At 54.0% G+C, this 16,911-nt stretch overlaps 1 protein-coding gene across 1 annotated transcript; it reads right to left on the minus strand.

Annotated features, from left to right (window-relative positions):
- Window positions 1-4,378: 4,378 nt before the first annotated feature.
- Window positions 4,379-7,991, minus strand: DMRTA2 (DMRT like family A2). The gene is made up of 2 exons (XM_050307318.1): window positions 6,775-7,991; window positions 4,379-6,590 (listed from the first exon to the last, which is right to left on the minus strand). Exons 1-2 carry the CDS (start codon window positions 7,265-7,267, stop codon window positions 5,716-5,718), a joined length of 1,368 nt encoding a protein of 455 aa, XP_050163275.1. The 5' UTR covers window positions 7,268-7,991; the 3' UTR covers window positions 4,379-5,715.
- Between the last annotated feature and the right edge of the window lie 8,920 nt (window positions 7,992-16,911).

Consider the following 16,911-nt stretch of genomic DNA (forward strand, 5'->3'; position numbering starts at 1 on the left):
TAAGACTGTGGCTCCCACATGCAGGTAAATCCCATGCTGCACAAAACAGCATTCCAAACAGAATTATCCCCTAGGCAGGTGTCTCATCATGCCCTTGTCCACATCTGCCAAATTCACACCTGGGGTGAAGAGGAACATGTGTTCATGCCAGCACTTGGATAGAATAGGCCTCAGACCAGTCTTTGTCATGGTCAGAAATGGTTACCAAATGGCCTGTTGCAGTTAAGACTATCAGTAATATCTTCTGATCTTTAAACAGTTTCATCTCTCTCGATGTCCTTGCTTCCACATGAACAGTCAATGAGTCACTGTAAAAACACCCATCACCATTTTATACCAAGGGCCACTTGCTCAGGCCTTGGCCTCTGTTAGAGTGTGCATGTAATTGAGCTTCCTGACCTCTGCACAGCCCCTACATCCAAAATTAGAAGCATTTCATAATTTTCCTGAAATCATAAATCCCACCAGAAAGTACTGCCTTACTCAGCCTGTGCAGAATATAATCAAGCCTTAAAGGCTCCCTCAGGAAAGGCACTTTATGATACACTTTTATTACAGCCCAAGGAGCTGCATTACCCTCTCCCTGAAGATGGCTGGCCTTCAAACCCACCATGCAGCAAGAAACACAATAACTTCATCTCACTTCCTGTAATACAGGCACCAAGATCTTATTTTAGTAATTTCCAAGTATTTCCACAGCTCTTAATACTGCATCCCAGTTCTCCATTAGATCTTCTGAGGCTAAGACCCTGTCAGCCCCTTGTTCTATTCTTCTCTTCTGGAATTCACCCCTTCCCTCCCCTCCACACCTCTTTTACCTTTGGGCATTACCCAGCGCCGGAGTTTCTTGCCGATATACCTTCTCCAGCTCTATCAGCTTACTCCCCCGTTAGCCAGAGTGAGCCAGCTCATCCCCCCACCCTTTAACCTCTTCCCACCCACGCCATGTGAATGTCCTTTGCATTAACACCACCTCCCACGCATCAGCAACGCACCCCCTTTCCCGCTGTCCCCAGTCATTTCGACCATATCCAGCAACCAGCCGCACAGTTTAACGGGAAATTCGAGGCCACGGCAGGTGCCCGTCTCCCTGGGTTCCGATGTCCGAGTCCCGGCTGCTCCGGGAAAAAGGTCGCGGTGGGCATCATCCACCGCCCCGGCAGCGTGTGTGGCTCCCTGAGTCAGGAGCATGTCTTCCGTTGGTTGTTAGACTCCATAACAACACAGAAACGAGGAATACTGGCTGAAAAGGAATAGTTCTCAGGTTAAAACATCAATTAAAATTTTTTTTTTGGCCTCTTTTTTTCGAATAAGCTCCTTTTGGAGATCAAATACAAACCAGAAATGTGCAATTTCAGGGCTCGGGTTTTTTGGTTTGTTGGTTTTTTTTTTCAGAGGGCTTGGCCTTTTTTGCCTAATAAAAAGGTAAAGAAAAAAAAAGTGGAAACTGGAAAGGAACTGTAACAGGGTAACAATTTTTTTTTTTTTTTGCAACACTGCTTTAGTATTTCTGTTGAAACCCGGGAGACTGAAATTGGAATGAATTTTCGCGTGCCTCAATCGGTGCTCAAAGCAGCAGAAAACGCTAAAACACTCCATTTCGCTCCCGTTGTAATTGTGTGTCCCCTGCTCAGTTCCATCTGTTGAACTCCAGACGTGCCGCTGCTGCCCTGGGCGAGCGGCAGCCCCCGGGGCTCCCTGGAAGCCTCCGCCGCGTTCCGCCGGCTCGTCCTACGAAGCTCCTGCTCCTCCTCGTTTCTTCCACCTGCTTAATCACATTGAAATATATTAAATACTTTCCTATTGTTGTTCTGGCATAGAAGTAATTGCCGCGGTTGCCATGGGGATGTTGTGACAACACAGGGGGGATGCCCGAACTAAGAGAGGAGGGAGAGGTGTCCCCTCGCCGGGGGACTTGGAAAGTTCGTGTGCCTGACACCGGGCGCCCTGGGAACGCCCGGCCTGGCCGATGAGATCATCCCGGGAGAGGAGATACCTGGGCTCAGCCCCACCGCTGGGGAGCACGGAGAAGGGATGTCAGGGAGCTGGGCCGAGGGGTGGGACGGGAACAGCCGCGTCCCCCCGAGCGGTGCCACCGGCAGCAGCTGTGTTTGCTCAGCCCGGCCTTTGTGCCCCGCCCGGTGAGGGGCACCCGGGGCCGTCCCCGTCCCGTCCCGTCCCTCCCCTCCGGGACAGCGCTGGCCGCGGGGTGATTTCCAGGCTGGGAAACGGGGCGTCAAGTCCTGGGAGCTCGGAGCCTTCCCGGGACAGCGGGAAAGACGGAGAGGGGCTCTGGGCTCGGGGCTCGCTCCTCGGCCTCCAGCAGAACAATCCATCTCCGTCCCCGCTGGAGCGGCCACGGGCAGCCGCGTGGAAGCCGCACCGCCTGCCCTTCCCGGCCTCGGGGCTCCGGCGGTCAGCGGGGGACACTCCGGGGCTTCCGCGGAGCCACAGCCTGGCCCGGAGCCGGGAGGAGCCGACACGACCCCGTTCCGAGCCTCCTCCATCCCCAAGGCCCCGGCAGCAAGTCGGGTTTGCCGCGGGGCGGGGTAGAGGCGGCTCTGGCAAGCGTGGGAGGGTTGCGGGGCTTCCCCCCTCGGGCTGAAAAATAAACCTGCCAGCCCGCAAAAGGCCCTCCCCGCTCCCCTCCCTGGCCTGGCTCAGCCCAGAGCCTGTCCCCGGCCGGGCCGGGCTGCCGAGGCAGCCTCGCAGCGAGCAGGGCGCGGGGAGGTTCATTTTAGGTGAAGGAATGTCATTTCGCTACTAAATGGTTAGTCTAATTTGATCTTTATTATGCTGTGGATTAGGGCTGATTCATATTAAACACGAGTGCAGTTAATATAACTCCGGAACGTGTCCCGCTGTATGTACAGCAGCCGCTGTTACAGCCCCGCCGCTTCCTGCGACCCATGGATTAAGATTTAATTAACAGGGAAGTTTGCGAGTGCTCGCCCGCAGCCTCTCTGCTTCACAAATAATTTATACTCGGTTCCGCGGATTTTTATTCAAGTGACAGCATTTTATTTTACTCTAAAAGGGACCTGAATATTTTATGTTCTGCCAGAGGCTTCTGTATACGAACGTCTCTGAGGCAGCTTCAAACCCAAAGGATTATTTTTTTTTCTTTTTTTTAAATCTAAGGGAATTACCTCAGTAGGACAATTTATCAGATTCTCTTGCCCCCCCTCCTCTTATTCCCCCCAATTTAACAGCCTAAACTATCCATATGAAAGTTAATCGTTGTGATCCCCATTGTCGGTTGTATAAATCCAAGCTCAAGCCAACCTTCAAGACACTGCAACAATTCTGATAAATTGTCCTGCTCGCCTAACTACACAAGAATGGCTTTTATAATTAAAAGGGGAGCTGAGTTAAATCAACAGTTCCTAAGCCCTTCTCAACAGGGCTCGAATGGGAGAAATGTGGCGACCTGATTTCTTTAAGTAGCAGCTCTTTGTAGCCCGTTCATAATCCTAGATATGGAAACCCATCCTACACAAAGTCAGCTGCCAACCAAAAAAGGGGGAAAAGGGGAAAAAAGTTTATTCAGATGCTCAAAGTCCATCTTTTTTTTTCCCAGTCTAACATAACCCTAGCACTTTATAACCAAACAGACAACTCCTTTTCCAATTAAAGTGGAATTAGGAAACTCAATCAAATTAGCTCACTATTAAAGCCCTTCTTTATTAAACCATTTTATTGTAGTAATATTAAGTTTCACCCGCTCTTGGAACACGAGACTTTAAAAAGTTTCCCTTGTGATATTGATTTGGCTGCTCCCAGGATGGATCAGAGTCAAAAGTATTTGCCTAGGTGTAATCTGTAATATTTACTTACTTTTTTTGTTGCCTTTTTTTTTTTTTTTTTTAAATCTTAAAATTGTATCCAAGTTGATCAATTGCATGCAGGATGGAAGAATTACATTTTAATGCAATTTGATTTTACCCAGGAGCTTCCTTCAAGAGCTGCAGCTGGAGGACACCTCTCCTCCCAGCCCCACCAGTATATTAACCGGTTGGTAGGAGCCGCGCTGGCAGCTCCCAGCCAATGTTTACACAGTTATATTTGAAGTGAGAAAGTAAACAGTCCAGCTGTGCCACAGAGTGGTTCAGTGGGATTAGGTTTCCATACCAACCAACTTTAGGAGCTTTTACAGTCTTAATTCAACCATGCACTGAACTTGTTCTTTGTGAGTAATAGTTTTCCTGGGCCAAACACTCCCCGGACAGGTAAGAAAGTCATGCTTTGGCCCTCAGCAGGGCCTAGGGATGCACAGGGGCACGCCCGCTGCCCCCCACGCATGGTAATAGAGACATAAAGAGCGGGAGGAACGTCCTTCTTACTTTTCGAAGAACAATTGGATTTGGTTGCCAAAAAAAGAAAAACAAATGCTAGTGCTGTACTCGGAATGAGGGGGAAGGACAGCTCCAAAAATAGAGAAACCTTTCCTGTGCTTACTCTCCACAATGAGCTTAACTCGTCCATGCCTCTCGCAAATGCATCCTTACATTCTGAAAAAAAAGTCATTATTATGTATCACTTCGCTTATTTTGATACTGAAACAGCTAAAACACACCATCAGATTTCAGATATGAAAGGGAAGTACCTCTTTGCTGCTACACAGCCCATGGTCGGCAAGATGGGAGTTTGCTTTAACCCGGCTCCTCTTTGCGACAATGCCAAATTTCCTAAATATGACAAAACCCAACGAAATATCAAGGAGAAAAATCCTGCTTCAATTTAAACCTCCGGGGTTTTTTTCCCCCCTGGCGTAAATACGAAAAAGACCAGAACCAGAAATAAACGTATTTCACAATTTCAGTTGATAAGGAAATTGCTCTTGTTTGTACGCTTTGTTTTTATTTATAAATTTATCTGAAGAATATCTGGTTTGACCATGATAAAAATGTAGTAAACATGTTTATAGTATTTGCATAAACTCCTTTAAATATTGACTGTACTTGTCAAATGAACTTCCTGAAACACACTTCCATCATCTGATAAAATACCACTTGCCATTCATAAGACTGATTTTTTTTTTTAATAGAAAATAACATTTATTTCTATGAAATGGAAACACAGAATTACCTGTTAGAAACAGCAAGAAGTTGCTACATCGGAACAAGAAAGCAATTTTCTTGCAGAGCACAAATGAAGGAGGCTTATTAAACCGTCATACACCATTGGCGCCAGGGTCCTACGGACAGTAACAAATATATCTACTTTCCAATGTTATATACAGATCATAACGTTTCTGGGGGCGGGAAGGAAAAGGTTTTCAATTTGACAATGTTTTATCTATATGCCTGGTAAGTATTACAATGCGCTGTCTAACCTTTAGCTTAACGTTAATACCAAGTTCACCTACGAGTTACATTAATAACTTAGATTTCCATTTTATAACATTATACACTTGCTAGTATACATATATATATGTATGTGTGTGGGAAAGAGCGTGTGCGTGTGTGTGTGTGTGTGTGTGCACACCCCTCGACGCACCGAGGATATCCATGCTTATGGCCATAAGCAACAAAGAGTGACTCATGTCTGGACAATGAAAGTGCACCTTTATCACCTTAAAACACCTACGTCTGTCCGCACCGGGCTCTGCACGCAACCACCACCTGCACGGGGGAGAGAAAAACCACCCGTGTCCGTCCACCCATGCCTACCTAGCTACCTCTACAGACGAGCTTTTGGAGCTTTTGGAAACCGCTATTGCTTCTCGGGGGTGTTGTTGACCATGGGCCCGTAGAGCCCTCCGGAGTACACCTGCTCCTTGTGCACGGCCGAGCGGTCCCGCATCAGGTCGCTGAAGGCGTAGTCCACGGGCGGCCGGAACCCCAGCGTGGGCATCAGCCCGGCCGTGGAGTAGGGGGTCATGAAGGCCAGTCCCCGGCTGTGCGCCGAGTAGGCGAGGCGCAGGGGGTTCAGTCCCAGGTGGGTGCCCAGTGGATAGGCGCCGGCCTCGGCCCCGAAGTGCGTGGCGTTGGGCTGCAGCGGGGAGAAGGCGGAGCGGCTGCCCAGCGTGCCGATGGCCGGGGCCATGGCGCCCGCGATCAAGGGCCGGTGGTGGGCGGCGGCAGCGGGGGTGGGCGGCAGGCCCTGCAAGGCGCCGTCCCGGGCCCAGCTCTCCTCGGGGCCCTTCTCCGGGCCGCGGTTGTTGAGGATCTGCTCGATGGCCTGTACCACGTCCCCGCCGCAGCCCTGCAGCACCAGCTCCAGCACGCTGCGCTTATGCGCCGGGAAGACGCGCGTCAGGATGTCGATGGGAGTCCGCTGCCGGCCGCCGGCCGAGGGCGACGGGTCCTGCTCGTCCTTGTCCGCCTCCGAGCCCGAGTCCGAGCCCAGCGGGCTGATGGAGCCCGGGCTCTCCTCCCCCTCCTTCGGGCCCTTGGAAACGGGTGAGCTCAGGAAGGACTCGCCGTCCCCGTTCTCCGAGCCCGAGCCGTGGCGAGCGTCCGGGGAGGAGGTGCCGGGCACGGACTCGCCGTCCGGGGAGAGGGGCTTCCCGCCCGCCTGCTGCGGGGTGACGGCACGGCTCGGCAGCAGCGTCTTGGGGAACAGCTCGAACTTCTGCATCTTGGACTCTGCGGGTCGAGGGGGTGCAGAAGGAGAGAGACCGTCAGTGCGGCTGCCCCGGGGGTGCTCCGCGGTGCGCCCAGGCCGTCGGTGGGACCACCCCCCCTCGCAATTCCGCGACCCCTCATCTCCCGCCGCCTCTCCCGGCCCCTTCTCCCACTCCCCCTCCGAGGGCGCACAGCGCGGCCTTACCTGAGGCGCCGGCGCCTCCCTCGCCGCCGCCGCCGGCGCAGACGGAGCCGAAGACCTCGTACGCGGGCCGGGGCGGGATGATGCCGTTGGCGGCCGCCAGCGCCAGCCCCTCGGCGGTGCCGTAGAGCAGCTGGAGCTCCCGGGCCTCGTTCTCCTCCTGCGCCTGCTGCCGGCGCAGCGCCACCTGCGCGGCCATGACGCGCTGGCGCTCGGCGATGAGGGTGCACTTGGCGCACATGCAGTCCTTCCAGCGGCAGTACCGCTTGTGGCCCTTCAGCGCCGACACCACACCGTGGTTGCGGCACCGGGCGCACTTGGGCGTCCGCGGGTACTTCTCGGCCGCCCGCAACAGCAGCGGCGGCGCCCGCAAGAGGCTCCCGGCCACGCTCACGGGCAGCGTGGCCGCCGCCGCCGCCGCCGCTGCCGCCACCGAGCTGGGGGGCACCGGGGGGGGCGCGGCGGGCACGCTGGGCAGCTCCGACCGCAGCTCCATCCCGCCCTGAGAGAGCGGCCCCCCCTCCCCGGGCTCCCCCAAAGCGACGCGGGGCGGGGGAGCCCCCGCGGAGAAGCTCCCGGCGCCCTCAAACGTGATCACGAGCTGGGGGCACACGGAGCCCCGGCTGCCGGCATGCAAACCCCAGAGCCTGTCCCCTCGCCCTGCTCGACGCCCGCGTCCCCCGCACCGGCACACGGCCCCGGAGCGGGGTTCAAGTGAGGAGGAGCCCGTCGGGAGTCGATCCGCGCCCTCCTCCCCTCCGCGCTCGCAAAGCGAAGCTAAGACACGAAAATCCAAGAAAACTTAGATCACTCTCGCTTCCTTGCCCTCCGTGCGCATCTGGCGGGGCAGCACCAAGTCCATCGCGCCAGGCTCAAAGCCGAGCTCTCCCGTCCGCGCCCGCGGGGTCGCCGCTCCCCACGGCGCAACCCGAGCTGCTCCCTAAGCTCCGCTCCCCCGCGTCCCCCTGCCACTGCAGCCACAGACTAGCAGCGTCCCTTCAAAGAACAATCCGGCACCTTCAACGACGGGATCCCTCGCCACGAGCCGCGGAGGCTAAAATCCAGCAGCGAACAGTTTAAAAAATAAAATAAAATAAAATAAAATCGCCCCGTCTCCCGAGCAGCAGCCGGGCGGAGGGCACAGGGGCCGAGCCCGCCGCGGCGAGCCTCGAGCAGGCGGCTTGGCGTCGGGGCCGGGGCCGTGGCGGTGGGGCCGGAGCCCCCCCGGGACCGTGTCGGCCGGGTGGGTGCGGAGCGGAGCGGAGCGGAGCGGAGCGGAGCGGGACGCGCTGCCCGCCCGCCGCCACTCGCGCCGCCACTCGCGCTATTGTGGGCCCCGCGTTGCCATTAGGCGACGCGCACAACAATGTGGCGCCTGCCATTGGCCGCGCCCGGCGGCGCCCGCGCTGATTGGCCCGCCCCGCGCGGCCCCGCGGCCGCCCGAGCGCCGCGCCCGCGGAGCGTCCCGGGGGCACCGCGGGGGCCGAGGGGGTGCTGCGGGACACCGACCGCTGTCCCGCCGCCCCGGAGCGTGGCTCGCCCTGCCTTTTTATCCCCCCCCCTTTTTTTTTTTTTTTTTTTTTTTTTTTTTTTGTAAAAATTCGTTGGAAACGGTTCTTTGAGTTTTTTGGGGGTTGGGTTGTGTTTTGGTTTTTTTTTTTCCCCTCAGTGTCACTTGTCAAAAGGGGAGGGGGGGGGATATGCCGTGGAAGGTGACAATTCAATTTATAGTCTCTCCCCTCCCCTTGGAGATTTTGTTTTATAATGCTACGTTATGGTGCATCTCTCTCCTTCCTTTTTCCTTCCTTCCCTCCCTTTTCCTTCTTCCCTTCCTTGTCTCCACTCTTCTCTTTCTCTCTCCCCCCTTCCCCTCTCTCTCTCACTCCACACCTGCAGGTGAATGTACAAGTGCTGCCGCAGCAGGAGAAGCCCGAGGTGAGTATGATTTTCCATCCTTTCGTTGAGCTGTAGCCTGGGGAAGCCCTGCCCGCCCTTCGCTCCCCAGAAAGTAAAGTTCGTTCTTTCTTTCTCCTGCCAGCTGTTTGCGTGACTACATGTTCAACAGGCTCCTTCCTTGCGGGGATAATAAACCCGAGGGACTGATTTTTGAGGAGGAGGAGGCTGCCGGGCTGGTAACTGTATATTAACCCCGGAGCTTTTGTTTTAGCATCAGCCACCCGGGTTTGACGTCACCTTCGCTGGTAACGGGAGGAGGTAGCGCTTCGGTGGGAAATAACGCCGTCTCCTTTCCCCAGGGCTCTCCCCTCTCTTTCTCACGAGGGAACTCCATCCTCCTCGGCACTTCTTAAAGTTCTTTTCTACATGCGTCCGTAAGTCCTTCCCCGTGGCGGGAACTGTCTGCCGGTCGCTGGGGCCTCCTCCCGCCGCCTCAGCATCCCCACCTGCGATCCCACGCTGCAAGACCTGTTCCCGGCGCCTCTCCGGGTGGGCTGGCCCTGGGCGAGCTACGGGCCCCGAGCCGGGAGGAGAGAAAACCCTGGCTCTGTTAGAGAAGTGCCGGCTCTGCCCGCCACTCTCTCCGCGGCTGGAAGCGCGCAGGGCCGCGGGGCAGCCCTGCTGCAGGACATGCAGTGCTCACTGATTTTCCGATGACTCTTCCCCTTGGTCACTCTTCTTCCATGGTTGCGAAAAGCACAATTGCAGAACCCTATAACTTTTCAAAAAAAAAAATTTTTACACTTACATCCCTATTCCTCTCTCTCTCATTTTCTTTTCCTTTTTTTTTTTTTTTTTAATTTTTTGGTTACAAAATGACCGCTCTCCCACTTGACTATTTGTGTGTGCAGCTGCTACCCAATCCTCATGATTTAAGTGTTATAACACCTTTATTTAATACAGCCGCGAAGTCAAAACATCCGATTTAATTTTATTCGCAACCACTCATTTTATTCTCCGGGGAGTATTACTCTAATCATCTGATTTAACTGTGAATTCGTAGAACTCGATCAGGCCTAACAAGAAACATTTAAAATATTGCTTTATATTGGCTTGACACGGAAAAAATATTCTCCCTTCTTCGAGGCAGTGATGTTTGGGCTTACGCTGAGGTTTTTTCTGCAAATACCTTCCATTTCTCCCCTCCCCGAGGCAGCCTGCCATCACCAGGAACACAGGACACGGGCTACGCCGATTTCCCCCGTTCCCTTGACTTTCAACTTTGATTTAAATTAAATATCTAGGTTATCCTTTCCGTTTATGGCAGTTCAAAACGATCTATTTGGGAAAGAGACATGGAGAGGGGGAAAAAAAATAACCAAACAATCCTCCCAAGAGTGGGTCAGTAATCAGCCGGTGAAATGCAGTGGGTTTTTTTCGGAGCCTCATCCCTCTAGAAACATCGCAAACGGCAGTGTTGAAGTTTGAACACACAACATGTAGCATCTCTATCCCGAGGCTGTTTCCATAGGCTCCTGCAGCACGTCCCCAGTGACTGTAATAGGGAGAGCTGAGGTACAGTGTCCTAGCGCTGGGCGCGTAAATACCCACTGCCTCTTTCTGCTGTTTATCCAAAACCAGCAGCACAGGCACCTCTTCGTCCAAAACACTTAGTCATACAGTGGTTTTTAATGTTACTCTCGGTATCAATGAAGCATCGTAATAGTTGGGTTTTATTTAAAAAAAAAAAATTAAAATTGCAAGAATACGTGAGGCAGCTCCAGGACTCAACGAGTTCTGAGGACAGTTGTCCCAGTGTCCCCCAGTTTCATGGGCGTTTACTGGTTTCCCACGCTCCGCTCCTCTCCCACCGCCCCCAGGGCCGGCAGCAGCCTCGGCTGGGCTGGAGGCGAAGACGCCGCTCCCGGGAAGTGCCGCTCTTCGCCGGGGTCGCTCCCGACGCGAAGCCGCGGCCTCCTCTCGGGCTCAGCACCCTGCTCCGGGCTCAGGGAGTCTCTACCTTTCCAATTCCCAGGCGGAAAGTGGGTGAAAGGGCCGCTTTCGTGTTCCTGTTCTCTTACAAAGTGTCCTCAGAAAAGGAGAGCCCGAAATCTTACTTCTCACGGGTTTGATATTTTAATAATAATGATTTCTCCCCTGTCCGTGTTTTCCTTTGGAAGTTTTCATTGTGAACCAGACACAGTGCGAACAATTTACAGATTTATTCCAACAAACAACCACTGAGTTGTGAGTTAATCCGGACCAGCAGAACGGCGCCCAGGACTTGCCGTGGGCTCGGGGCTCTTTCCAGCTCTTTCCCGGCCTGCTTGTGTGTGTGAGAGTATGGACAGGAGGCAGTGGGGAGGTGGATGTTGCTCTCCCCCCACCCCTCCCTTCTTCCCCCCTTCTCTCCTACTGCAATTCATTTCTGTTTGGCGAGGCACAATAAAATCTTCTTGTACATCCCTGCTCCCGTGTCTTTCTGGGGGAGGGATGTTTGTTTTAGGCACGCACAGAGCAGCCGCGCTCCCGCTGCCCGGGCGGGACGAGGAAAAAGAAATTCATTTCTCCAAACCGGGTGGAATGCAACTTTAAAGCCCCCGAGACTGGTCTCGCTCCCAGCTTGGCTCTGGGAACAACTTTCACCGGCGTCAAACCATGAGAGGAAGCTCAGGTTTGGACCCAGCTCCTCGCTTTTCCCCCGCAGGCGAGGGCCGAGCCCCGGAAGAGCAGCCCGCGTTGGCACCGCGATCTGGACCGCTCCAGGACTCGGGACAAGTTCTGTCGACCCCCGGAGCCCCCCCCCCCCCGGGCTGTGGGGTCCGAGACGAAACCCCACCACGGTTCAGGGCAGCCCGCGCCCTCCAGACGCGTGAAAATCGACGATACTTAGTTACAGGAATGAGCAGAAACACCGCGTTTCGTTGCGCGGTCCCTCCGTTGATGCTCAGTTATCCCCGCTGTGCGTGTGACTCTGGCAGTGTCCAGAAACGCATCATTCGGCGCCCACGGCTCAGCTCTCACATCTGGGTCAGCTCGATAAAACACGAGAGAGGGTTTCGCGTATTTATTTTGAAGAAGCCCCGATTACCCCGCTGTTTATTTCCCTCCTCACTCCCCTTGATTCACCCAAAGGCTTCCCATGTACGGCTGCTCCGCTGCCGAAGTTTGAGAGGGCTGCAGCAACGGTGCTGCTGCAGCTTCCCCCAAATTGCAGCAGTAAATCTTAATTAAAAAGCGCCCGGCTATTGGCTGCCATGCGGGGGAAGGGACACGCACGCCCGCAGGCAGCGCAGCACTCGGAAGCATCCCAGAGAAATATAGTTCTTGATTAGTGTATTTTCATCTCGTTCTTAGCGGAAGACAGTTTGTAAGTACCTGCTAATGTTAGTGCTCTTTAAGGTTTCAATTGTTCTAGGGGGTTTGCCATTGACTTTTTCATTATTTACCTACTGAATCAAAGTAAGCAAATGCCATCTGTTTCCCTGCTGCTATCATCTTCACTTTTAATTATCCGCCCAGCAGCCTAATAGAGATGATATTAAACTAAATCTTTTTGACATTAAAAGTAATTATCCCCAAACCAATATTACAAGAATGAAAATTACCACCACCACCCCCCCTTCAAGAAAAAGGCACATTCCTCCTAGTCCAGGCAACCTCTTCAGATCACGGAGCGAGGAAAGAGAGACGGAACTCCAGTTAGTCCGGACTTCTCAAGTATTTGAAACATTATTAACTCGATTTCCCGGCTCCCAGTAGGGGAGGAAAAAGCGACAAGGGAAAAAGATTTGTGGAAAGAAATAAGGGAAATTCGGGGCTCCGCAGAGCCCCGCGCGGACTCCTCTCCGCCCCGCAGCCCGTCGGCCGCACGGCGGGGACCCGCACCGGGCAAGCGACGGGGCCGGGACTGCCTGACCCCTCCGGGATCCGCTGGGCCCGGCACAGGTCCCAGCAGCCGGCTTTTAGAGAACAGCACATCATAAACGCACAGATATACATCCCTCGAAGTGCTTCGCACAGTCCAGCGGCACCGGCCGCGTGTACCGCACTGGCGTTGCGGGGACGGTCATTAGAGGGACATTGGGATCGGGGCCGTAATGAAGGGGCACGGCGGGTCCTCTGACAGATGGCCGCCGGCTGAATTACATCCACAGAGTCATTTCGCTTACTCCCAGACTTCTCCGCCATTTCTCCTCCGACTCGCTTTAATACGAGCCGCGTCCCCCATTTCCTTTAATATGTGCTAAACTGAGCTAATTTTAATTGCATGTTTCAACTTTGCTAATTAAATAGAGTGGTCTAATTAAAAGTGACTAGGGAACAGTTTTAATTCAACCCTCTACTTTTTTAACAATCCATTATGCAACAAATCCAGGGTAAGCCCTCCCTTTAAAAAAGCTACAGATGATTGAGTTTTTACACCTTTTTACACGCTCACAATGGGGAGACTTGACCCAACATATGTAGCGGTGGGGCCGGGCCCCCCCGGCTCCCCGGCGGGGCATCGCGACCGGGCCGCCTCGCTGCTGCTGCCCCGCCTGAGCGCGGCTGGACCCGGGGGCTTCCCGGGGCCTCCCCGCTGGAAGTGCGGAGACTATTAGCCCAGCAGAGGTTAGAGTAGCACATCCCCAAGACAGCAGCCCAGGATTTGGGAAAATCGGGCTCTTTACACGCTTCATCTCTTCACCAAGTGCTCATTAGGTTGTTAACCTCTGGTTCACATGAAAGGGGCATGTGATGAATCCCCTCCCGAACAAATGGGCGCATCCCCCTTCAGGCACTGAACAAAGCCCTTAAAATAACTGCACAAGAAAGCCTTTAGTTGTTACTCTAAAATTTCTTTTCTCTGAGAGTTTGTGCCCATCCACACACACGCTCACCGACACACAGAAAGAGGGAGAAAAAGCTCACACACGCAAAAATCCATCCATCCATCACCCCCACCCCCTTCCTCCGTGTGCTGGAGCTAAAAATTAAAAATCTGTGTTCCGTCCCTCGGGCCTTTGGCGCTGCCTGATGTCCCCCGAGTTTGGCTGAGGCTCGAGCTGGGGCTTCCCAAGGGAGGGGAAGGAAATCTTAATCGCTTTAGCGGGGCGGGCGGGGGAGCAGCCTCTTCCTGCAGAGGGGGAAAGCCACGCGCCCCGGCCGAGGGCAGCTCTCTGCGGGGGCAGGAGGGGCTGTGGGGGTGTCCATATCCCCCCCACGCTCTGCTCTCCCCTTCTTCCACCTGCCCGGGAGACAAGCTGAGCGAATCCACAGCTGAGGAGCTAAGAAGTTTCCGTTTCTCGCAGGGGGAGCGCGGTGAGGGCCGGGACAGCTCGGGGGGACCCCAGCGCCCTCAGAGCCCCCGGCCCCGCTCTGCGCTGGAAGCCAGGGCGGCACAGCAGGTCGTGTCCTAAACCACACGGGCTCAAGCTCTGGAGCCAGCGCTGCCTGCTCGGGGCTCACTGCCCACGGCCGGCCGGCCAGGGAGAGGAGCCTGGTTCCCCGTTCCCATCGCTCGCCCTCTGGATTTAGGGCTCTTTAAGACCTTTTGCTTTTCTCTCCCTCCCTCCTTCTCCCTCTCCCTTTTTATTTCCCAGCCCCTCGGGCATGGATTAAAGTGACAGACAATTTTCCCCTCGCACCTTATTGATGGTTAAATGCACTTTGAGTTAATGCGCGGGAAGGGGAGGGGAGGGGGGGGTCCCGGGACCGCTGCGAAACCTCAGCGGGTCGACGGAGCGGCCGCGGGCCGGGGCCGGCTCGGCACGGGCTGCCCCGCTCCCTCTCCCGCATCACCTCGCAGGTGGCTGCGGGGCAGCCGAGCCTGCGCTGGGAACCCCCGTGTCCGCGGCGCTTTCCGTGGCGCAGGAACCCCCGCGTGTGCCGCAGCCCGCCGGCAGCCGCGGAGACACGCGTTCGCACTCACAGGCGCACGCAGGTACAGCGGAGGCGGCAGCTCAGAGCCAGAATGACTCGGGAAAGCTCCGCTCTGCTAATTTACTACAGGGCGCTCCGAGAGGTTCATTAAAAAGGCTCTTGTCAGCTCCCTAACGATCCGAGGGCTTTTTAATTATATTTTATATTCCCCTACCCGTCTCCTAACTTCAAACACATGGTAAAAAGGATTTGCTGTTTTGTTTCAGGTAAAACCTAATAATTAAAATTCAGACCCCGTCCCATGCATCTGCTTCGCCTTTGCCAAATGAATTGAAGGGAGAGAGAAAAGCGATTTCATTGAGATCACAGATGGGGTGCAGGTTTTTGGAAGAAATTTGAGAAACACCATTGTCCAGAATCAAAACTCTATGTCTTGCCCCACAAAGGGGCTGCTTTAAGCCCCTCAACTTCTATGGGGCTTGTTTTTTAAACTTTAAGTGTTCCGCACAATAAGCTGCCACCAAAATGTCACAACCACTCTGATTCCAAGTGTGTCTCGCCGCAAAGGGTGCAGAAAAATGAAGGGAGCAAAGGAAAGGAGTGTAATTAAAAACCCTGGAGCTCCCTCCTGCCTGCTGGGGCCCGGCGGCCGGTCCGGGGCGGGAGCGGCGGGGAAGTGCCCCCGCCCGTGGCAGTGGGACGGGCACCCCGAGGTGCGGGGCAGCCCCCCCCGCGCTGCTCCCGCATCTGCCCGGCCCCATCCCGGCTCAGCACATCGGAGCGCTTCCATATTTTGGAGGCTAAATTGTTTCATTATCCGAAAGCAGAAGATTAAGCCTTTTATTTTTATTCATGGTCATGACAGCCCCAGTCGGATTTGCCGGAGGATTCCCCACCTCCATGTTTATTGCCCCAGGAGCTCAGGAGCTGAACAATCCTGACGGAATGCGATAGATAAACACAGCCTATATCGTTAAAGAGACATATCGAGGGTGTTTGCGGAGGGGCGGGAGAGCCGGTTTTACAGCATCATCAAAACCCACACGCACTTCGGGAAAAAAATTAGAATTCTTGCAATCTTCTTACAGTTCACCTGCGGAATTTAACGGGGCCCATATACAAACGCAGACTTCTCTTAAGTTAATGATGGACCAATCTACCAGGGCACCGTCCAGCCACCGTGCAGGCTGGTGCGACCAGCCCCGCAGGACCGGGTAGCGCTGGGGAGATGCCCGGGCATGTGGAGCCCTGTGTTTGGTTGGTTGGCTGGTTTTGTTTTGTTGGTTTTTGTTTTTGTTTTCCCGGAATGCCCAACTCTTCCTTGCGCGCCCCTCGCCCCGCACCGGGCTGAGCGGCCCCATCTCCGCCCACGCCCGAGGGGAAGGGCTCGGCCGCCGGCCCCAAACCGGCCAAGGACGGGCACCCGCGGAGGCTTTTCCCCTCTTTCGATTTCTCTTTAACTAATGTTCACTATTTTTTGGCGGAGCCGAACCGGAGTGCGGAGCCAGGGCGGCCGCGGAGGGTCCGCATCGAGCGGGGAGAGCCTGGGGTGTGCGCTCCGGTGCCACTGGGATTCTGTCCCCGACGGGTTCATCGCGCTCTAGGAGAGGCCGGTCCAGTCCCAGGAGAGCTCCGGGGGTGTCTTCGCTATCCCTCCGGCTTCTCCATGCTCACATCTTCATGGGGAGCCGGCGGCCGAGGTGCGAAGGCGCGGTGGGACCTGTCTCCAGCTGAGATTTTTTTAAATTTTATTTATTTTTTTTTTCTTTTTGTTTGCTTGGTTTGGTTTTGCTACGTTAGACAGTACAGCAACAGCCACACAACGTTTGACTCACCTTCGCCTAAACCTTGAAGAAGTGTATTTCAGCAACGGAGTGTTCTCTGTAATTCAGTTCTAAAAAACACCTCCCTCCTTTTTAATTTATTAGATCCACAAAATAATTTATAAAGTTCCTCTCTATTGGTGAGTTTATAATTGTCATTTAAAAATATTCCTGCTCCATTGCCACCCTTGTTTTCCCATACACAATCGAAGTCCTAATTAATCAGAGCAGATAAACGGCCAAATAGACCTACCCAAAGTGAAAAATAATTCTACCTACATGTTAGAATAATTTTTAAATGCTTAAAATGCATGCCAACAGAATGAGGGATTTCAAACTACACGAAATCAGGTCTATCTGTAAATTTAGAAAAGGCAAGATCATGAGTAGGATACTGTTGTTACAAGGTCTAAAATACCTGAGTGATAGTCACTCATGCTAATGGAGACTGCAACAACAGGTTAAATAAAGCATAAAGGGAAATAAAACAGTAGAAACCACATTTCGAGGTAAATGAAAAAATATTCAGTAGTTTACTAAATGATAATAAATTAAA

This window comes from Myiozetetes cayanensis, unplaced genomic scaffold, assembly GCF_022539395.1.
Source record: "Myiozetetes cayanensis isolate MyiCay16 unplaced genomic scaffold, myiCay2020 scf12, whole genome shotgun sequence".
Taxonomy (NCBI): Eukaryota; Metazoa; Chordata; class Aves; order Passeriformes; family Tyrannidae; genus Myiozetetes; species Myiozetetes cayanensis.

Excerpts from the sequence above, each read along its gene's own strand:
- DMRTA2 (XM_050307318.1), bottom strand. The coding sequence starts at position 7,267 with ATGGAGCTGCGGTCGGAGCTGCCCAGCGTGCCCGCCGCGCCCCCCCCG. Across the intron at positions 6,591-6,774 it reads GGGAGGCGCCGGCGCCTCAG|AGTCCAAGATGCAGAAGTTC; the intron begins GTAAGGCCGCGC and ends CTCGACCCGCAG.